This window comes from Oryx dammah, unplaced genomic scaffold (assembly GCF_014754425.2).
Source record: "Oryx dammah isolate SB20612 unplaced genomic scaffold, SCBI_Odam_1.1 HiC_scaffold_18, whole genome shotgun sequence".
NCBI classification, from domain to species: domain Eukaryota; kingdom Metazoa; phylum Chordata; class Mammalia; order Artiodactyla; family Bovidae; genus Oryx; species Oryx dammah.
The window spans coordinates 12,514,995-12,539,254 of record NW_024070202.1 but is presented as its reverse complement, the minus strand read 5'-3'; the positions used below and the strand labels follow the sequence as shown (position 1 = coordinate 12,539,254).

Below are 24,260 nucleotides of genomic sequence, written 5' to 3'. Positions count from 1 at the left end.
TTCCTTTGCTGTAGTTTTGCCTTTTTTTAAACCAAAAATAATACTTTGTTTTTAACCTATCCAGTCACTAGCTTGCCACTTATACAATTTATTGCAATGCAATTATTATAACAATTTATTTGTAACATTGAAAAACATTAAGAAGTATGTTTAATATAAATCACTTAAAAACAGTATTTGCATAATCTTAGAAAAATGGTCATAAAGTCATAAAATATTTTGGCTAATTATCAATGATTTTTTGAATGATTTTTGTTGCAAAACCAAATTAGTATGTTTTGCTATTAAATAATTAGATGGCATTTGTTTTCTATTGAAAAGATGTCCTGACCCTGGAATGATTGATTGTCCTTCTAAATTTTTCTTCCCTATCTTTAATGTGTCCACTAGCAATATGTCAGGACCTTTGAAATAATGCATTTCATCAGGGAGAAAAAGAATTACTTAACAATGGAAAGATTAGTTGTTTTAAAAATATCAATTATCATCATGAGCTTTCACTTAATATTTCTGGATTATTTGTCTTTACAATCCCTCTTAACCACATTCCTCCCATCCCCTCACCCCCACCCCCAAATTTCTACTCTATGTGGTCAGGAACAGTAGCAGAACAGTAGGTTGGTTTCTATAACTTTGGGGAAATCAAACTATCTATTAAAAAAGAGCAATTTAAAAATACTTTGGAAAAAAAAATAAAAATACTTTGAAAAGAACAGAAATATTTTGTGATAAAATGGACTTACTCCCATATAAGACTTTCTTGGTATTTATAGGAGTGATTCCTGGCTTACCTCATTTTCTTCTTACATTTCTGAGTTGGGGGTCACTAACTTTTTTCCAGATAGCATCAAATTATTCCTCAGCTGAAATCTTCTACTCCCAGCTCGGTTTCACAGTAGGACCAAGGCTCCCAGGATCTCTTCTGCTCTTTTGTCTTTGAAACAAACCCATGAACACCTTTGCGTGTTTAAGGAATTTTCATCTCTAATACCTAAAAGAAAACAGAGTTTTGTGACAGTAACTTCTCATGGAGAGTTCACAAAAATTTGTTTTAAAAAGCAGTAGATGCGCTTGTTCTAAGATCTAAGCGATTTGTCCCATAGCCATTTCCCCACACCCTCCTTAGATATTCTCAAGGGATTTTCTCTATTTCCTTCAAGGGATTCATTTCTGAATACTCGATCTGCGTGTGTGTTGGCTAAGTCGCTTCAGCCGTGTCCGACTCTTTGCAACCCAATGGACTGCAGCCCGCCATGTTCCTCTGTCCTTGGGATTCTCCAGGCAAGAGTACTAGAGTGGATTAGCATGCCGTCCTCCGGGGGATCTTCCTGACCCAGGGATCGAACCTGCATCTCTTAGGTCTCCTGCACTGGCAGGCAGGTTCTTTACCACTAGCACCACCTTATCTGGTTGTTCCTTAATCAAGCTGAGGGCCTTCAGCTTCTTCTGCACATCCACTCTTCCTGTTTTGTAATCTTTCTACTTATAAGAGAACTCATAACTAGTATTCAGAACTTATAACTATACGATGCCCCAGATTTGGCATCGTGTTTCTATTCTGTCATCTCCCAAGGATTTGGGATCTGTCCTGATTCCTGCTGCTTCACATGAAATCACCAAAACCCTTCCTCTGGACTTCACACTACTTTGCACACCTGCAGCCTTCTTTTCCGTTTTCTTTGGTTTCTTCTTTTTAGCTTTGATCTCTAGACTCTCTGTCCTCTTTTCAGCATGTCACTCCATTCCTATTTGATTTTCTATAGATAACTCTCTCACCTGCTGTTAAGCTCAGTTGAATCCTCCACCATGGTCGTATTCTTAGCAAAATATACGATTCCAAGGCTTTTACTGTCACATTTTTTAGAAACTCCAAGAGATCCTTATCTCTTTCTACTTCAAGCTTCATGCTCCCACTGGCCCTCACAATGATTTTTCCCTTGGAACCTGAGCCAGAACTATAGTTCTCAAAATAGAAATGATCAGTACATCTTGAATCTACCAGTTCCGTTTTCCACGTTCTCTTATTTCCCCAGTTTCTCTTGAACTCACTCTTTAGCTTTTTCTCCCTTCCTGGTCTCCTCCTCTGATTTACATCCTGTTATTATAGTTCTGCATTATTAAAATATCTATATGCAGCAAGCGCTGGGTTCACTGTAGTGTGGGGTATAATAATGGACAGCCACCAAGTGTATTACCTTATGTTATCCAAATCAACAAAACGCATAACTACCACCAGTTCAAGTTCTGGCTCTTCCTCTTTCTAGTCCTGTAGGCTTGAACCTGTCACTCAGTCTCTCTGGGTTCAATGTTGTTGACTCTAAAACTGGAGGACTGAACTTGTTTTTATGGCTTCTAACTCTGATTGGTATTAACTAGCAGGAATTCTTGGTTGAGTAGGATGCTGAGGTCATATCCAAATAGGAAGTAGCGCAATGATCTGTCCCTTAGTAGAGAAAGGTGTTTGGCACATCCCGACAGGATGATATATAAAGCCCTTTTCAATGGCAGTGTTCTATGTGACCAAGTTTGTTGATTACCAATTAAAAATGGTTTGCCATCACTTTCCAACTGACATTTATGAAAAAAATAACAACAACAGAACAAACACATGTGATCTTTCAATGGAAAAATCAAGATATTTAACTCCATGTAGAAAAATGGTTTTAGTAAGTGGCTTTGGTTGGGGAGGAAAAATCTCAGGAAGAAACCTTTGCATTTTTTGTAGAAAAAAGATCCAGGTAGTGGTTTCTTTTCTCCCTCATGTAAAGAAAAGTGGTCCTGTCTCTTAGAGGAATGACGTTTGAAAAGGCAATTTAATGCCTTCCGGTTGATGAATTCTATAGCCCAAGTATGGACCATCTGGGACTGAAATAAAACCAATAGCTGACCACTGCTGAATGGATGGTCTTCAGGACTTTGATGCTGAGTAAACTCAAGGGGTGAAGGGCAGACTGCTGAGAAAAGCTTTTGATTCTAAGCCATGATTTATAAAGCTGGACTGATAAAACACAAAGTAACTTTTAAAGAGGGGGAAAAAAAAAGCAAAACAGGTTGTATACCAGCTGGATATTGATGCCTTTCAAAATATTTTTCTATAGACATTATCTGGTTTAATAATTAAATTTCAATTAAACTATAGAGATAACACATTGAAAAATAAATTAGGGAGAAAACCATAGATATATCAGGCTCTGAAAACCCTAAAATGAGTTCTGTTGATGCAGAGATAGCAAAATGGAATTCATCTCTTACAATCAATTCTGATTAATCAGTAGAAGCTTCTTGGAGTGCTGTGTATACAGGGCTCTGAGCCTCATAAAGAGCTTTTAGAAGGCTGCTGCTGCTGCTGCTGCTAAGTCGCTTCCGTCATGTCCGAATCTGTGCGACCGCATAGACGGCAGCCCACCAGGCTCCCCCGTCCCTGGGATTCCCCAGGCAAGAACACTGGAGTGGGTAAAGAGAAGGCAAGGGTTATTTTTTCTGTCAGCACTTATAGTTCTCAATTATCAGCAAAGCTCATACAGTAAAATAGCTTTTCAGCAATTGTATTTTTTGTGTAACTTTCTTTTTCAATAATAATCCAATTCTTCACTTTAGCAGAGAAGTGTCTCTTCTATACATAGGATTTTGAGGAATTGGGAAATTTAGTTGCTTAGGCAAAAGTTTATTTGAGAAGCTGTACCAGGTAAGTGGCTATTCAGTATTATCTTTGTATCTTAAACATATTTAAAAGTCATCTTCATCATTTTTATCCAAAATTTTTTTCAAATATTTACTACTAAAGCAGTGCTGTGAACATCTGAAAAACATTCAGTCTTACTTAACTAATTTGCACTCGGTTAAGGCACCCTTGTCATGCTTCCCAATGAGTAGCTTACAAGAGAGGCAAATTAACAAAATTGAAATGCTCTTGTAAACAGGCTTCAATTTCTTATTAATAAATTACTTATTTTAGTGTGTTATAATCTTAGACTGATTTAGCTATTGCTAAGGGTAATAGATCCCTTAATCAATAGTTCTCTTTGTTTAAATTGTGCAGTGTATTTCCCACCCAGCAAATATGTAAGAAATTATTTTATAGAGCACATTAAATCCATTCATTTTGATTTGACAGTTTGTTTATGTAACATATAGATTAAATAAAGGCTTTCTATGGTACTTTTTTTTTTTCTGAATACATTTAATATGTAGTTTATGCTGCCATCTCCTCAAATCATGGCTGGCTCCCAATTATAGTAAGATCATCTTTTCAGAATATGTTGTGTCAATGAAGAATCGGAAAGTATGCCACAAAAGGGTCTCTGGGTTGCTAAAAGAGACGTGGTAGATGCAGGCTTCTTTTTTTCAGCTCTAGCAGAGCCTTGTGAGTGATACGACAGTACAAATTTGTTCTTACTTTAACACGCAATCCCACCTCATTTGGTAGTCTGGTTTCTAAACCTGCAGCAGATTAATAGCGGCAAATTAGAAGGCCCAGAGAAGCAGTTAGAGGAAACATTACTGACAGCAATGAGAAATGACAGCTGACAGCTTGTCTACAGATGAGAAAACAGAAAATCTATAAAATGCACCACCTCAAAACGCATTAGCAGACAGCTACCTGCTAAGCACTAGCATGATTGGTAAATGGCAAGGCAACCAAACAGTCCGTAAGGGCGTCATTGTATAATAGAGCGGAGTGCAATAATTGATGTGCTAAATGATGATCTTATACCCATAATGAAAAAGAATTGACCGCCAAGTACTTTAGAAAACTCAGCTCTCTAAAATGTTTCCTTCCTTGGGGTTCCTGGTAAACTGAGAATTTACCGTATTCTCTTAAACCGCAAAAAAAAAAAAAAAAAAAAAAAGAAGATGATGATGTAAGTGGACCTTTGAAAGTGATTAATTTGTTGATAAGCATTCTATGAGAGAGAGATCAACATAATAGCTGCCTAATAAAGGTCACCTCTATGTGAATACTGACAATCCTTTATGACTTATTAAAGATTTCAGAGGAAAGGAGGCTTTGAAAGGAGGCTTTAAAAGGAGTCTCAATCTAGCTGAGACTTGGTCCCACACTCAGCAGCCAGTTTATCTTTATAGTCATCTCCTCCTCCTTGATGCAGACAAAGGGCTTATAAATGTTCTCTGGACTTTTTTGTGGAGAGTGGACTTTAGATATGTCTGTGCACGTGTATATGCCATTAAAAACTCATTTTGATCATTTTGAAGTGTTATGCTCTAGATTCATTGGCAGCATATCACCACAGTCCTTTCAGATTTGATGTTTGGTTAACACATGCAGATTTGCATTTGTTTTTAAGTAATTGTAAATAAGCACACAAATGTGCTCCCTCCTATTTTCATCTCGGTGTTGCTCCCATGGGGAGAAAATTTCAAATGGACTATTAATAAAGAAAGACAGGATGCTGTTTAGCTAGCATGAGGCCCACTTTATTGCTACTGCCATCACTGTCTGTTATTTGGTTCTTGGCTCTCTGTGTTCACATAATATACATTGTTGAAAATGGTCTGTAGTTGCTATGCCTTATGACGAAAGCATACAGAGAATATAGTTTTATGGAAAGATTTTGCCTGCACGTTAACAAGGGATTTTGGAGCTGCATCAGGACGGTGAAATATTACCCCAACCACTTGCACCCACATATTCTTTTGCTCTTCTTAACTCAGATATGTAATTTTTCCTTTAAAAAATTCTGTTAACTTATGACTACCTGTTTTCAATTTTTAATCTTTGCACATCTAGCTACCCTTGTGGTTTGAAGATGATCTTTTTGACCCCCTGTGAGTTGGACTTTTGGTTTAATTGTTTCGACCATTAATGGTGATGGATTTGCATGGTTTTAGCAACAGACTGGTTTCCTGTTTCATTTGTATCCAATGGCATGTGCTTGCAGAGGTGATGGATTTGCAGCCGGAGACGATTGCAGAGCCCTGCGGTACACAGACCCTGTGACCTCAGCTTGATTAGCACAGCGCAGTATGCTTGTGTATTTCGGAAACTGTTCAGCGTATTTCAGAGACATGTCTTTCCGAGATTCTTCAAGTGTTTAAATTTGATTTTCAAAACTTGCTTTGAGAGAAAACAGTATGCTCCAAACTTACTGTTTGTGAGGACTACCTAGACATCTGTGAGTGCAACTTGTGTTCACTGTTAAGGAACAGCCTTTGTTGGTGTTAGTGCAGACTTGCTCAGTATTGTTTGTATAGCTCATGTTTAGAATAGGAGCTCATCACTTTGAATTCTGTGTGTCATTTGTTGTTTTTGAAAGGAAGCTAGGTGTAAATACTGCCCCAATAGCCTCTATTAAATAGCTGTTTGTTTTGCCAGTAACAAATGGGAAAGGTAAGGTAAAGGGCACTTCTCTAAAATGTTGTGTGGGTGCCCATAATTTAAGCTGATGCTACAGAAAGGAAGTATTATTTTCACAAACAAAACATAGTGGCTTAGTCATTTTCCATTTCTAGGTGATGAATGTCTGTATCATGTTTTTCTCAAAGTGAATGGCATACTGTACTTAAAGCGAAGCAGAGTCGCCAAGGTAACTGACCAGCAAGTATACAGTTCAGCAGATTGCAGAAAGGCAATTGAGTACACATAAATAAAGAAATGTGCATGTCATCTGAAAACCCAGGAGGGCCGTGGTAGATTGTGGTTTGGCTCTGTAGATCATAGAAAAGAAATTTTCTGTATGAAAGCAGAAAGTGAGATGTTCTATACTAGTCCTTGAAGTGAGATGATAGGCAGCGACAGGCTCCTTTTATGGTTCCCTTCCAGGCCCGGCCACAAGCTGTATAGAAAAAGAATCATTTCAATATTATTTAATATGAACAACCTTTCTTTTTGATTTAGAAGCTAGCATTTGCTACCTTATGGCAGCAGAAACTAAGGGAGACTGTTAGTAGTTTATAATGTAAATGAAGAATGGTAACCCATAAACTGCTACACACATATAGGAATTAATGTAAGTTACAAAACTGAAATTGAAGTTAAGCATTATATATATATTTAGTACACAAACATAAGAACTGTTTCCCTGTACCTTTTGCTATGTATTAGATGGTATTGATCCATTCAGTAGGCATTTATAAAGTTATTCACATACGCCAGACACCTCCTAGGTGCCCAGAAAAACAACAAAGGTAAATAAAGTTTAGTGCTGGACTTCAACATGTTTTTAATCTCTAGAGAGAATGAATTGGATAAACTCTGAAGAGATTCTTTAAATTATGTAAAGCATTCCTGTGCTTTGGATGTAAGATTGTGATCTAGAATTTAAATACCCTTCTGTATAGCATGAGGTAGCTTCTCAGCAGGAGTTTACAGCTCTCTGTAATTTGGTTCTTCTTCCCAGTTTTCCTCTCCCTACCAGGATCTAGCATCAGTGGCTTAACACCCTTTCTCAAAAGGGCCCCACAGTCTCCCATGATTGTATCTTGCATGTTTCACCACCGAAATTGTCCATCTCTGAGTTTCAGAATCTTGCTGGCGCTTAAAAAGCCATATTGAGTTCTCCTTTTTCCGTAAACCTTTACCAGATCTTTCCAGCTTCCATTGCTCCGCACCATCTTTCCGGGTCTTGCCAGAGCAGTCTGTCTCTCTGTGAGTCATACCTAGTTAGGTGGGGAGTGTTGTCCCAAACCAGAAGGGGAACTCACAGAAGACAGGGATTGGGTCTCCTTCATCTTCACAGTCTCCATAGCACCTAGCACTCTGGGGACACTGGAATCTTGATTGGTGAAAAATCTCCAGTTCTCATCCCCACTGTATTTCTACGATTTATTTGTTCATTCTCTTTTTTTCTGGAACGAGACCATATTCACAGGTGAGTTAATTGCTCTTGGGTAAAGACTGGGTACTTAAAACCATGGGAGTGCTTCCTAGTGCTGGTACAAAACAGGTCCGGAAGCAAGTCTCCCTACGTACCTAGTTTACACCTACTTGCTGCTTCCCTCCCTCTGTTACTTTAGCTTCTGAAGTTGTGTTTTCCATAGTAAAGCTATGGATACATGAAGCTACCAGCCAAATGTTTTAGTTCAGTTCCTCATTTTTGGCAGCCATCCATGGAACTGCAGGGGCAAGTTTTCACAGATACAGCAGTGTTTTTTGTGAGTTCCTATTTTTATGCTGAAAAATTACTGTCAGTGATTTTACTATTCAGAGCTATTAGTTAGTTGTGAGCCTGGAGTGAGCAGCCTTGGGTTCTTAAGGTTAATTACTACATTTACAAATCCATCAGTGACTAAGAGAAAGAACTTGCCTGATAGGGTTTATCTGTTTAAAAATTGCAGCCACTAGCCAAACCAGAAGATAGAAAACCAAGAGATTGGAGAGGTGGCAAGGGTAATGGTATAATGTGTTGGTGGAGATGATGATATCAGAGGGAAAAAAATGATAAGCTGAAACTAATCAAACCAATTTGGTCATTTTAATGTACTCACATCATGTGTCTTCAGGAACCAGTAAATCATAAAATCTGCCCCATTTCACTTAAAGAAGTGATTTGCCATGAATTTTATTATGTAATTGTTATTGCTTATTTAGGAGATAGCATAATAGACTAGCTTATACGTATGAATTATTAAATGTCAAGACCAGGTAAAGTGGAATAAATCATTTCTAGGAGAGATATGAGAACTAATACTCAAAGAGTACCCAGTGCCTTTTTATAAGTATTTCTGAAATTCACCTTATATTTATCAATGGTATTTATGCTTTGTCTGGCAAACAGTTAATACAGTGGAGATTCTTAGCCATTTAAAAGTTGCTCTTTATACTTTTCTTTGAAAAAAGGTAAAATGAAAAAGATAATACTGTAGCAATTATATAGTTGATCACGTCTCATGATATATTTCATGGGTAATAATCTCCATAAAAATTACCAAAGAGATGTTATGGTTGTCTTCATTATTTAATAACAGTTTAAAAATTAATTGTGCCTAATTCTGCTTACACAGTGCTTGAAAAGTCTGTAAACACACCAAGTTGAGAGTCGTTCCATGTTTTGTCCTAAAACAAACTTTAACTATCTTGCATGTTGCTTCAGTTTTCTCAGAAATGTCTATAGTGAAATCCGGTTTGACAGTGTAAGTGAATCTGCAAAAGCAGACCTCATTATTTGTCTTTCTATCTCTTCTCTTCCCTTTTTGTTTGCAGTGTACACTATTTTCTCCAAGGTACACTCTGATCGGAATGTCTACCCCTCCGCAGGCGTCCTCTTTGTTCATGTTTTGGAAAGAGAGTATTTTAAGGGGGAATTTCCACCTTACCCCAAACCTGGTATGTTCTTGGTGGGGGAAAAAAAAGAGGTTAATTTATTAAATTTTTCTTTTTATTCAGTGTGCGTAATCCAGATAATGTTTAATCAGATATTTCTGACATTATTTGACATGGTCAGGATATATGATAAATTGATTGTTACAGGATATTTCCCATTGTAAGATTCAACATTTAATTACAGAAGAAAACAATCCATTTTTGAATTTTGAAGAAAGCATATTTCTGATTAACTAGTCTTGAGTTTTGTACCTCTGACAGATCATCTACCTGTATTCTCATAGAAATAATTATAGCTGTAAAATTATGGTTTTCCACATTAAGACTTAGTCTTACCTAGGACATTGACTTTTGGAAAAGTATACACATATCATAGAAGAGAACGAAATATGGTATTAAGAAAATTCTCAAAAAAACTTTTACAATATGAAATAATTTCATATAACTTCATGATAATATAATGGAGATTAATTTTTTCTTCAAAGTAATACCAATTACAAAGCCTCATTTAATCATCTATTTGTTTAAATTATGTTTTGTTCGATTGTCATAAATGCCATCCAGTTATTGAAGATATAGAAAGAATAGCAAGAGAAAATATATTCTTATTATGACTCTTACTTGAGTAACAAAAATGAATTTTCTGAAAAGTATGGCATAAATATTATTTTTGTAGACTATATGATGAATAGCATACCTGAAAATACTCATACAGTTAAGCATGTTTTCACCAGTATTCAAGAAAAAAAGGCAGTCTTTTCATCAATTATTTATAAAATGTTTTCTCATGAGGCATTGTACTTTTGCACTGTATAGCTAAACCTTTTAAGCAGCAGAAGAAAATAGATAGTTTCATATAGTTAAGAGCATAGTTCCTGGGGTCAACCAAGATTAAATTCTTGTTTCCTCACTTAATTTGACTATGAGGAGTTAACATGGAAAATTACATATTTCATCAGTAAAATTACGGCTGTAATAGTACTACTTTTATTGGTGTGTTTGGAATCAGATGAAGTAATAGTGCCTGTAGAGGCCAGACACAGCAATGGGGCTTGGTACATGCTAATAAAATGATGCTGTTATTATTGTTTATTATTAATAAATGTCATGTTATTGAAGCTCTTTTAGATTTGGATTTTTCAACTCATCCTCCAGTGTTTTGGAATTACATTATTTTTGTTTTCATGATACTTTTATAATTTTGAGATATCCCTTAAGATTAAGTTGATAGTGTTCAGAGTTTAATGAAAGAAAGATTTCTCAAAAGAATGAGCATATCAACATGATTTTCCTGAAAGTTAGTTGTCTCATTGATAGAACTTCTCCACTGCTATGTGACCCCACGCCCCCCCAAAAAAAAATTAAAAAAGGAAAAGATAGTTTGAAAAAAATTGCATGAATATGCTGTTTGTTGCATCAGATTTCTAGACAAACTAAACCACCAAAATGATTTTTTTCTTTATGTGAGGTCCTAATGTAAATTCTCAGATGGATTTCTTTTGGTTTTATTTAATTTGCAACAAATGTTAAGAAAAAACTTTTTAGACAGACATATTTTTGTTGAAACTATCAAAGCAGCACGTGAAAATAACCTTTATATCTTACTTTTGTGTTTCTTACCTAGGTGAGATTAGTAATGATCCCATAACATTTAACACAAATTTAATGGGTTACCCAGACCGTCCTGGATGGCTTCGATATATCCAAAGGACACCATATAGTGATGGAGTCCTTTATGGGTCTCCAACAGCCGAAAATGTGGGGAAACCAACAGTCATTGAGGTAATTTACTTAGAAAGACCAAAATTATATTCTTGTTTATTTGTAATTTGAGTTTCAAATGTAATTAAAATTATGTGGCAGTGGTTTTCAGTATTTTATGCATGCAAACACATGAGATAACATTTGGAAATATACCATTTCTTTCTGTTCATCTACAGAGTTTTCTGTTTCAGCTTTTATATAAAAAAGGGCAGTCTAAATTAGTGAAAAAAATTAAAAGATTTAAAATAAATAGATTCCTATGAATTCTATTTAAGAAGATGAATACACTTATTTCCTCCAAATTTTAATTTGAGATTTCATCTTCATTCAAATACAAGCATTTAAAACAGATGTCTTTTCAGCCCCTACCATGTACTGAGCATTATGATAGGTGTTGATGGTAGAAAAATGAATAGTAGCCATCCCCTGCCATGTCTTAGAGTTCTGAGGTTGAAGCACTGGAATGGAAACTCAGACTTAGCCAACACTGACATAACTGTTATAATAAGAAGGTGCTGTCTGATGCAGAGTTGTAAGAGGGGTAGATAGAAATTCACTAAGTAGAAGGAAGGCTATTTTAGGAAGAAGATACAGCACATCAAAATCTTGGAGGCATAAACAAAACCACATGGTCTTAGAGAACTTTAGGGGTGGTTAGAGGACAGCATGCACTCCAGAGGGCAAATGATGGGAACAGAGGTGTTGATGCTGATATGGGCAGATCTTGGAGGGCTCTGTAAGCCATGCAGATATGTTTGACCTTGACTTTGGGAGTTATGGTGGTGCTATAATTAATCAGATTTTTATCATTACCTGACATCATACCTGGAAGATATCAGAAATTAAGACAATAAGGACGTCCCCTGGCAGTCCAGTGGTTAAATCCAGTAGTTAAGGCTCCACATTTTCTCTGCAGGGGACATGGGTTTGATCCTTGGTCAGGGAACTAAGATTCCACAGGCCACGTGGCATGGCCAAAAAGAAAAAAGAAAGAAATTAAGATAGTAAAAACAATGATGACATCAAACCTTTAATGGGAATTAATTTTTTTTTAATGAATGGATATAAATGCTAAAAGTGTTTCACTCTTTACTATACCTAACAAAATCAGAATTACACTGGCAATTAATGGCAAGAGAGTTCTACTACAGTTTTAGGCCTCAGTGCCTCTAAGATCTTAAATTGGAATTTAAAAAAATTATTTTTAATTGAAGGATAATTGCTTTACAATATTGTATTGGTTTCCTCTAGATATCAGCGTGAATGAGTCATAGGTATACCTATGTCCCCTCCCTCTTGAACTTAACTCTCCAATTCTGTAAAGACTTACTGATAGTGACCAGGGCACCAGCATCGGAACTGCTTGTGGAATTGCCAGGGGTTTGCGCAGGTCATGGGAGGCATGTTTTCTACCACTAGAAATTTGTAGTAATTTTACAAATTCTCAGGAGGCTACATGCTTTGCGTTTTTCTCCAAAGTTTTAATCAGCCATAGACTGTGGATATGAACTTCCATGTTGACTGAGAGAAGGTGTTTCTTCATCTGAACTGAAGTTTGTATTAACATGACTTTTCAATGATGTCTGTCTATAAATCTGGTTTCTTAAGGCAGTGTTGATATAAGATAGAATATGTGTAGATATAGGGAAGTTATTTGGAGTTATTGTCAAAATAATTTTTAAAATATTTAGTAAAGTTATAAAAGAAATATATAAATGGAAGTCACCACATTGCTAGATTCAAAAAGAAAAACACAGTCATTTGGATAGAATCAAAGAAAGCATTTACTAAAATTCAATACCTCTTCTTGATAAGAAAAAAGAAATTCCGAGCAAACTAGGAAAACAGGTGAGCTTCCTTAACCTAATAGGTTATATATTGAAGCTAATAGCAAATATCGTATTTTTAATGGGAAAACACTAGGAGAATTCCATTTAAATTCAGGGACAAAACAAGAATAGCTCCCTTTATCACATCTATTACAGAATATTTTAGAAGTCCTATCCAGTGCAGTAAATAAAAGAAATTTATAAGTGTTTGAAAGGAAGAAATGGAACAGTCAATGATATAAAGAGTCTGTAGGCTATTAAAATCTTAAGAAAGCCTGGCAGTAAGTTATAGGATTGATATAAAAAACGTAATTATATTTATTTATTAAATAAGTATCGAGAAAAATGCAAGTTTTTAAAAGATACCATTTTTAGTAATAAAATTCCAATGTACTTGGAATAAATCTAATGAAAGGTATGTATGGGAAAAATTATAAAAATTTATTGATATTAAATAGTGCCTGAATAAATAAAAAGCTATCCTATCATTCAGGGTTAGGACGACTCAAAATTATGAAAGCATTACTTTCTCTCTACTTGATCTGTAGACTCAGGGCAGTTCAAATAAAAAGATCTCAATAGGTTATTTCACAAAACTTAACAACTAAAATTGTCTAAGTCTAAAATTGATAAGTTAATGACCAAGAAAAATCAAGACACTTTTAAAGAGGAAAAAAAAAAGGAGTAAGATTTCTTTCCTTTCCAGATGTCAAGATTTATTGTGAATCTGTAGTAACCAATCATAAGTTTGTATTGATAAAAGAATAGAGAAAGTAACCAATGAATAAAATAGAGAGCCCAGAGACAGGTCCATGTACTTAGAGAACAACAGTATATATCTAAAGAGATGGTACCACATATCACAGATTAGGGAAAAGGAAACCTATTGACTGAAACTCAGCCGCATGGCAAACATAAAATTAGATTCTTACTTCCCAAGAAATACAAAACTCATGTCTAGGTATATTGAAGATTTAGCAAAATTTTAAGCTATTATATAAAAATGTAGATTTATCTCTGGGCTTTCTGTTTTGTTCCATTGATCTGTATTTCTGTCTTTGTGCCAATACTATACTGTCTTTATGACTGTAGCTTTGTAATATAGTCGGAAGTCAGGAAGGTTGATTCACCCAGAGATAAATCCATGCACCTGTTCACACCTTACCTTTGACAAAGGAGGCAAAAATATACAATGGAGAAAAGATAATCTCTTCAACAAGTGGTGCTGGGAAAACTGGTCAACCACCTGTAAAAGAATGAAACTAGAATACTTTCTAACACCATACACAAAAATAAACTCAAAATGGATTAAAGATCTAAATGTAAGACCAGAAACTATAAAACTCTTAGAGGAAAACATAGGCAGAACACTCTCTGACATAAATGACAGCAAGATCCTCTATGACCCACCTCCCAGAGTAATGGAAATAAAGACAAAAATGGGACCTAATTAAACTTATAGGCTTTTGCACAATGAAGGAAACTATAAGCAAGGATAAAAGGCAGCCTTTAGAATGGCAGAAAGTAATAGCAAATGAAACAACTGACAAAGAATTACTCTTCAATACACAAGCAGCTCATGCAGCTCAATACCAGAAAAATAAACGACCCAATCAAAAGGTGGGCCAAAGAACTAAACAGATGTTTCTCCAAAGAAGACATACAGATGGTGAACAGACACATGAAAAGATGCTCAACATCACTCATTATCAGAGAAATGCAAATCAAAACCACAATGAGGTACCATCTCACACCGGTCAGAATAGCTGCCATCAAAAAGTCTACAAACAGTAAATTCTGGAGAGGGTGTGGAGAAAAGGGAACTCTCTTACAGTGTTGATAGGAGTACAAACTGATACAGCCACTATGGAGAACAGTATGGAGATACCTTAAAAAATTGGAAATCGAGCTGTCATATGACCCAGCAATCCCACTGCCGGGCATGGGCATACACACCGAGGAAACAAGAATTGAAAGAGACACATGTTCCCCATTGTCATTGCAGCACCATTTACAATAGCTAGGACATGGAAGCCACCTAGATGTCCATTGGCAGACAAGTGGATAAGAAAGCGGTGGTACATGGGTACAATGGAATATTACTCAGCTATAAGAAAGAGCACATTTGAGTCAGTTCTAATGAGGTGGATGAAACTGGAGTCTATTGTACAGAGTGAAGTGAGTCAGAAAGAGAAACACCAATACAGTGTAGTAGTGCATCTATATGGAATTTAGAAAGATGGTAATGATGACTCTATATGCGAGACAGCAAAAGAGACACAGATGTAAAGAACAGACTTTTGGACTATGTGGAAAAAGGCAAAGGTGGGATGATCTGAGAGAATAGCATTGAAACATGTATATTACCATATGTGAAACAGATGGCCACTGCAAGTTCGATGCATGAAGCTGGGCACTCAAAGCCAGTGCTCTGGGACATCCCAGAAGGATGGGGTGGGAGGGCTTTTCAGGATGGGGGACACATGTACACCCGTGGCTGATTCACGTCAATGTATGGCAAAAACCACCACAATATTGTAAAGTGATTAGCCTCCAGTTAAAATAAGTCAATGTAAGAAAGGTAGAGGAGTATCTTTCTGAATTTGGGGGTAGGAAAGGATATCTTAAATAAAACCTAAATATTTTTTACTTAAGAGAAATACTTGATCAAGTTACCATAGTAAACTTCTGAACTTCCATTCATCAAAAGAAAACTTTAAAGAAAAGACAACCCACAAACTGGAAAGTGATATTTGAAATATATGTAACTGACTAATAATAAGTATGTAAAATATGAAAAAGGACACCTACAATTTCAGTAAGAAAAAGACATGAACAGACATTTTTACCAAAGAGAAGACATAAATGCCATTTAAGTAAAGATGTTTACTCTCATGAGTATAAGAAGGAATATTCAGGAATATTCAAATTAAGACTGCAGTGAGCATTTTACCCTCAGTAAAGTTCTTTGGCAGTAGATGTGGGAATTGGACTCATCACTTTTACATAGCTGCATATTATGGTACCCTATGATCTAGCCATCCCACGTCTACATATGAACTTAAATGCGTGCAGGGAATTCCCTGGCGTTCCAGTGGTTAGGACTCAGTGCTTTCACTGCTGTGACCTGGGGTTTAATCGCTGGTCGAGGAACTAGGATCCTGCAAGCCGCGTGGTGTGACCAAAATATAAAAAAAAAAGAACATTCGCAAATGTCCAGCACCAGAGGCATGCACAGTCATGTTCCTTGAGCAATGTTTGCCTAGGAAAACATTGGAAACCCACAAACCAACCGAGACCAGAAGTCCATCAACAAGAGAGTAGATAAATAATTCCTGGAATTATTATTTCACACAGTGAACACTTACAGCAAGAATGAAGTTTGACTTGCCTGGCAACATGAATAAATGCTTTAAACATAATGTTGGAAAAAACCCCAAACCTCTGAAGACTAGTTTATGATTTTTGTAGAGTTCAAAAGCCATCAAAGTGAACAATGTATTTTAAACATACATGCGTGTATAATAAAACTATATTTAAAACTAATGGGATGATAAACACAAAATCCAAAATGGTTTCTCTGGTAGGAGAGAGGCAAGAAGCTAGGACAGAAGAGAAACACATGTGTTGAGCCATGATTCACAGGGCTGCATTATACCTTACTACCAACATATTAGGTTATGAATAAGTATCAAATAATATCTTTAAAAATGATGAAAACAGCATCTCTTTCATCTAACACAAGTAGTGTTTTAGCTGTAAATAACTCATTTTACATCCATCTATAAAAACATATTTTCAGCATTTTAAAATATTCTGTTAATAACATAGTGAAAAGATTTTGCATATCTTAAATACTTAGTCACTTACATTGATAATTTATTCAGTAGATATTTATTAAGCATCTAAAATAAATCAGTTTTAGAAATAAGAGATCCAAAAGTGTACACATGTGCATATCTCTTTGCTATGAAGGGCTTCACATCATGATAAGTAGACTTTAATAGATGACATAGTATTTAAATATCTCATTAGAAATGATAGAAGAATTGCTGTTGTAGCTTTTAAAATTAAGCATTAAATATAAATCTGGATATTAAATTCTTCCTCCTGATTTATGAAAAGGTTCTTCACTCTCTTATGTCGCCTATGATTTTTAAAAACTTATTAAAATTATGAAATTTACAATAATGAACTTTCTGATAATTATGGAAAGCCTAGCCAGAAGAATATTACAAATAATTTGAAAATGTTTACCTTTTTCTCCCTGAGCATTAGCTTTAAGATGTTATAGCAAATAATATTTAGTATTTTTTTCCATTGAAAACATGATTAAAATTTTCCAGAGTAAACTTTTAAACTCATGAGTATTCCCAAATGTCTTTTGCTTCTTTGCAAACAATAATGCCCCATTTATTTAACGACTAGTCTTAATTTTAGTGTTTGGTTGTGAACCTCATTAATCATGTGTCCCAGCAGAAGCACCAAAGAAGTCACTGAATCCAAAAGAAATCTGACAGGTTGTGGAGACAGTTCTTTTATCTTTGTGGAATAATACACTTTTCAGAATATGTACTTTTAAATATTGTTACAGTTTTAGAATTGTTAATTCCCAAATTCTGATTTTTACTGTTGTCTCAAATGATATTTCTGATGAGGGTGATGTATTTAAAGCTCATATATGATGCTTAAAATCTTTGATACTGGTTCTGACTGTGCAAGATATTTCTGTTGTCTTACTTTTTTATCTCAGTGTCAACTGTGGCTGTAGTTACTGCCAGGACAGTGCTGGGATGCTAAGGCAATCATTTGTTTTTTGTGTTTTTTTTTGAGGTACCGAAGGCCTGTCTGAGTGATTTCATATTTGTTATAAAGTTAATTATTCTTAGATTTTTGAAGCCACATCCTGCTGTTGGCCTTTGCTTTGTTTGTTGTTTGCAGTGGCTGTTTCTGAGTTGACTTTGATGTAAGTTCATTGACTCCACAAACATTTACCAATATTTTTTTGTGAAGGAATTGATTTGTGGTTTTGAGCATGTGCCATCAGACTATGATCCCTACTGCTGTGCTCTGTTGTGAGATATGATTTCCAAAGGGGTCCTGACATGTCCTCACTGGTTGGTGTGCAGTTTAGTACTAAATGCAGACAACATAAAGATGTGCTTGTTTTAAAGTGTACTTTCTGGTATGATCCTTAAGTTCCATTCAAAAGCACAGAAATAGATTTTGTATGTTTTTTTTTTTTTCCAAGTTTAGAATGGCTCTGGTAAGTAATTCATAATAGTTAATCCATTTACTAATGATGCATCTGCTTGCTACTGGCACTTAACAGTCTTCTATAAAAGGGTTTTCCTGATTTTAACTTCTTGTTTTAGCATGTTTAATAGACCTGACTAATTATCTATTTCCCATAATATTGCTAAAAGCTCTGATTCTTGTTGTTCAGAGAAGGAATATTTTGTAAGTATATAGACAAATAATGAAAATGGAAAGAATGACAATTTGTTTTCATTTAGCCCTTAATGAATTTCATTTTTCAAATAACATTTCACTTCTTTAATATGACTTTCTTTTTCTAATAGATAACGGCCTATAATAGGCGTACCTTTGAGACCGCAAGGCACAATTTGATAATTAATATAATGTCAGCAGAAGGTAGGTATGGGAAAATACGTTATTGATTGTTTCCTTATTTGCAAGAAGTATTTCACTTATATTTTATAGGTATATAAAATCTAGTTCAGGATTTTAAAGCTCCACATACCTACCATACCTAATGAAATAGTAAAATGTAGAAAAGAAAACTAAGCAATAAAATTAATGACAAAATATCATGACTTGTTTTGGTGCTGAAAACCTCAGGATACGGAGCCAAATATAGAGACCACTTATTTCTCCAGGCCTTGGTTAAATCATCTGTTCAGTGGGACTAATACCATTCCTCTTGTAACTCTGAGGTAAAGAAGTGATCATTTAAGGCTCAAAATGTGCTTGACATAGGGCTGGTCATAGAATTCATCATTGGTATGATTTTATTTTAAAACCTGTCATAGCTCGTAGTCTAGTTGTATGTGATGATAAAGAAATGCCAATGGAAATAAACCATCATTTGGGTCACAGTCTCCTTTCTAAATAGCTAATCATTTAGCTGGAGTAATTGTTGGAGTCCATCAGCAATTTAGAATTCAGTTCAGTTCAGTCGCTCAGTCATGTCCGACTGTTTTCCATCACCAACTCCCGGAGTTCACTCAGACTCACGTCCATCGAGTCCGTGATGCCATCCAGCCATCTCATCCTCTGTCGTCCCCTTCTCCTCCTGCCCCCAATCCCTCCCAGCATCAGAGTCTTTTCCAACGAGTCAGCTCTTCGCATGAGGTGGCCAAAGTACTGGAGTTTCAGCTTTAGCATCATTCCTTCCAAAGAAATCCCAGGGCTGACCTCCTTCAGAATGGACTGGTTGGATCTCCTTGCAGTCCAAGGGACTCTCAAGAGTCTTCTCCAACACCACAGTTCAAAAGCATCAATTCTTCGGCACTCAGCCTTCTTCACAGTCCAACTCTCACATCCATACATGACCACAGGAAAAACCACAGCCTTGACTAGACGGACCTCAGTCGGCAAAGTAATGTTCTGCTTTTGAATATGCTCTCTAGGTTGGTCATAACTTTTCTTCCAAGGAGTAAGCATCTTTTAATTTCATGGCTGCAGTCACCAACTGCAGTGATTTTGGAGCTCAAAAAAATAAAGTCTGACACTGTTTCCACTGTTTCCCCATCTATTTCCCATGAAGTGATGGGACCGGATGCCATGATCTTCGTTTTCTGAATGTTGAGCTTTAAGCCAACTTTTTCATTTTCCACTTTCATCAAGAGGCTTTTTAGTTCTTCTTCACTTTCTGCCATAAGGGTGGTGTCATCTGCATATCTGAGGTTATTGATATTTCTCCTGGCAATCTTGATTCCAGCTTGTGCTTCTTCCAGCCCAGCGTTTCTCATGATGTACTCTGCATAGAAGTTCAATAAGCAGGGTGACAATATACAGCCTTGACGCACTCCTTTTCCTATTTGGAACCAGTCTGTTGTTCCATGTCCAGTTCTAACTGCTGCTTCCTGACCTGCATACAGATTTCTCAAGAGGCAGGTCAGGTGGTCTGGTATTCCCATCAATTACATATGCTCAAATTGTTAAGTGATACCTTAGGGTTTAGAAGGTTAGGGACGCAAGAGTTACTCCGACATTTAACATATTCTGATGCTGTTTTGGCATTCAGTTGGGAAAGACAGACCCCTAAAAATTTTGTGGTTAAAATTTATAAATCATGGGATGCTATACCAGATATCATTTATGAGGGTGATGGGAGAAGAACTGATACAATATTCCACCCCCGAACCCAGCACAGAAAACCAATTGTGTATCCTCGATAGGAAAATTCTTACTTCTGTTTACTAGTACAACACATTTTATCAGGGAATTCATAGTAATTCAGTAAAGGCTGTGTTTAAAATTATCTTTACACTCTATGAAAGAAAGTAATTTCAATAGAAATGAAAATGTAATACAGTACATAATTGAGGAGAATCCTTGATGATTTTGAATCCCTTAACATGAGTTTTTCCTTTTGGCATTTTAGCTGCATTAATTGCAGACAACAAATGTGCTAGTTTAAAATTCAAAATGACTGTTCCTAGCTGCTCAGTTGGTGAAGAATCTGCCTGCAATGCGATAGATCTGAGTTCGATCCCAGGGTTGGGAAGATCCCCAGAGAAGGAAATGGCAACACACTCCAGTACTCTTGCCTGGAGAATCCCATGGACAGAGGAGCTGGGTAGGTTAGAGTCCATGGGACTGCAAAGAGTTGGACACAACCGTGTGACTTTCACTGTTCCTTTCATATATGAGAAGAAGGGTCAAGTGCCCATTCCTTTGGTCAGGACAGAAGATTCTCTGTCCACTTTTCCACTTCCCAGTAAGGTACTCATATTTGGATTAAGGAGATTTTTACTCTTTATTCCAATTGTAATTGGGTACTTGCATCCAGTCCAAGCTGTCCATGTAAAATTGGAATATCCTTAATGAGCAGAATGGTTGTGACGTTCCCTTTCCTTGGAAATCCATCAGTTTAGTTATATACTTATTTACAGTGGACTTGGACCACTAACCTCACTAGTATGTTCTCAGAGGGACTCAAAAATCTTTTGCAAGGTATGGGAATCCATACAAGCAAAGAGTTGGACACGACTTAGCAACTGAACAACAACAACAAATTGAAAAATAACCTGGCCTGTGGTTTGAACTGCTTTCTCTTCAAGTCTGGTCTCAGTCCAGTCGACACAGAATATATCCTAACAGGTGATGCTGACGTGTGGGAACCATATTCAAGCACATACTAATGGAAGGCTGCTATTCAACTATAGGATTGAAAGTTGGCCTGAGGGACCATTTATCTAAGTTAGGGTTGGGAGAGGACAAATATCTGGGTTTAGAAAGCCTCCTTTTATAGATTATTAGATTGCATTAGATAGCAAGAGTGAGGGGAGGAGAAGGGGGGACAGAGAATGAGATGGTCGGATGGCCTCACAGACTCAATGGACATGAATTTGAGGAAACTCCAGGAGATAGAGGAGCACAGAGGAGCATGGTGTGCCTGCCGTTCATGGGGTCACAAAGAGTTGGACACGACTGAGTGAGTGAACAACAGCAGTGGCCAAAACTCTGAAAACCAGTGCGCCACCAGGCAGTCATTTTTCCTTGCTCTTTTTGCTGGAATGCATGTGGTCAGTAGGGTGTGTGTCTGTGGGCGTGACCTATACGTGGGCTGTTGCCCCCAGATAAGGCGAGGAATAGCAGTAATAGGAGCTGAGCATCAGGACAACCATGCTCAGCTCTGTCTCCTGCTCTGGGAGGTCTAATGGAAAATGAGTCGTGTAGAATCGCGCAACGTGAAGCTCGAGGAGAGTATGAAGAGTGACTCTCTAAATCAGGTTTTGGTGCCACCACTCTGTTGGCCTCCTGTTCCCTTGGCCTCCGTGATGGCCAAATATAGCAGGTGTGGGATTTCCCCAAAGTTAGAAAGCTCCGGTGACTCATCTCTAGGAGACTTGGCAAGAGCACTTGGCTGGGTAGACGGCAGGCAGCTTACACTGCCTGGAGCCGCAGAGAGGCGTGGCAGCTGCCAGCCTCCTTAGCAGCCATGGAAGGTCACAGGCATTAGGGAAGGCCAGGGAGCAGCTCTCCAAGGAGGAGCCTTGATGGGAAACAGGAAAAAGGTTTGCATGCATTTTTTGACAAGTGGATATAAAAACACCGAATGAAGTGAGTAGATGATAGAATTCTAGCCTACTCAACAAACTATGCTTGGTATTATTTATAAATATTATTTATTGCCAAGACACTGTTCTTCCTGACATTTTTCTGCATGACTGTTTCTCAGTATGGGGTGGGAAATGTAACATGATTAAGCTACTGTTTATCTATATAAAACAGGAAACATATCTGTATAAAACAGGAAACTTATCGACATCAAAGAGAATAAACAGCATATTTTAGAAGATTACAGATGGGCTATACATCAAACAAATCTAGCGAAATCATAAGCAGAATAAATTACAGTGTAGGAGAACAGTGAAGAGCCTTCTGTGATTAGGGCTTTGAAAAACTTGATCTTTAGAGATACTACACTCCAGGAAACTCTCCTGAAAACTCTACAGCCAGAATATCTCCTGACTTCAGCTCTGGCATCACATGTCCTTTAATATTAAAGAGGTTCCATAATAAATGAGGTCCTCAAGGTTTCAGTTATTTATTGTAAAATTTTAATTTTTTGTTTATTAAATAAGAATGGACAGATAGTACATGAGTTCTAATAAGTCAGAGGGGAAAAGACCCTGATGCTGGGAAAGATTGAGGGCAAGAGAAGGGGGCAACAGAGGATGAGATGGTTGGATGGCATCACTGACTCAATGGACATGAGTTTGAGTAAACTCTGGGAGTTGGTGATGGACAGGGAAGCCTGGCGTGCTGCAGTTCATGGGGTGGCAGAGTTGGACACGGCTGAGCCACTGAACAACAACAATATGTTATATAATTATTATTGGGGACTTTAAATCTGTGGATAGTCCAGAAATTTTCACGGCAGAATCCAAATAAGTAACCTGCACATATTATTATTATAATTGCTAAAGTTTAATATTTTCTAACTTCTTACTGTATATTGGGAGCTCTGGGGAGCACTTTATATACATAGTCTCTTTTAGCTCAGGTAAAAATCATGTGAGGTAAGTTCATATGATCTAAAAATTAGCTTCCTCTTCTGAAAGTATGGAGAAAAATACAAGTCCTACTCACTTTCTGATTGTGAGTATTAAATATGGTAATTCACCTGTTTCCCTTAGCTTGGCCTACCTCAGAGTATTGAAAGTAGCTTTTATTATTACAGAAATATTACTAAACAAGAAGAAAACTATTCTTTGTCTTAATAGAACAGCTAGAATATAGGAAATGACAGTTTGTGATTCAAGACTAACATTTGAGAAGCTGAAATCAATTATATTTATTTCAAGTTTCTTATACTGAGAGTTTGAATTGGACATTGGGTTGGCTTAAAATGTTCTCTTTGGCATCTTTAGAGGGAAATTATTGATGAGACATTGAGGGGGAAAAGAGCTAAGTAAATCTCTAACAATGTGAGACGTGGAATTTCAAGAGAAATTTTAAATATGATTTCTGTAGAGTATCTAATTATGGAGTGATCCAAAGAATGAAATAGTTATGATTTCAAAGTACTTATTAAAAATGCCATCAATATTTATTTTAGTTAAATGTAGTTTTAGCATGCTCTAAAAAGATCAGTAATAACCACAAATTAAAAATATGGTTTTCCATATCCTATATAAGCAACCCACAAACAAGCCCAGGTATTTTGTCATATCATCTCTATATGAAAGGATATTGTTCTGTGTCTCAGCTTCCTCCTCTGTTCAAATAGAAAAAGCACTGCCTAGGACTGTAATGATTAAATTAAACAACGTGAAAAAGATCTGTCAACTTTAAAACACTACAAACACAAAATATTTTTCTCAGTTCTGGAAGTGCTGCTTCTACCTGGGTACGTTGGCCGGGTGAGAAGGCTGGCAGGCCGCTGGCAAGTTAGAGACAGATATGAGATTTAGCATTTTCCCTTTTCTTTCTTTGTTGCTTTTTCCTATAATTACTATCTGCCCTGCTGTCCCTTGGATTTGATTACATCATAGATAAAAATCTGGGTCAAATGTATGTGGTGTTTTTAGATACAGCCTCTTACACGGAAAGCCTTTGAAGTCAGGAATAATATTGTTCCCCGAAGCCAGGACTGTGACACGTCAACAAATCTCAAGTTGTTTTGTTTCCCT

The 24,260-nt window shown here is 36.6% G+C and overlaps 1 protein-coding gene across 5 annotated transcripts in view; it reads left to right on the top strand.

Annotated features, from left to right (window-relative positions):
• Positions 1-24,260, top strand: part of SGCE (sarcoglycan epsilon) — a 71,037-nt gene that overhangs the window by 17,275 nt on the left and 29,502 nt on the right. For all 5 annotated transcript variants that reach the window (XM_040260453.1, XM_040260451.1, XM_040260450.1 and 2 more), the window contains exons 2-4: positions 9,161-9,283; positions 10,905-11,062; positions 18,456-18,528. In XM_040260453.1, the coding sequence (XP_040116387.1) occupies positions 9,161-9,283; positions 10,905-11,062; positions 18,456-18,528 (354 nt within the window). The remainder of the gene's footprint in view (positions 1-9,160; positions 9,284-10,904; positions 11,063-18,455; positions 18,529-24,260) is intronic.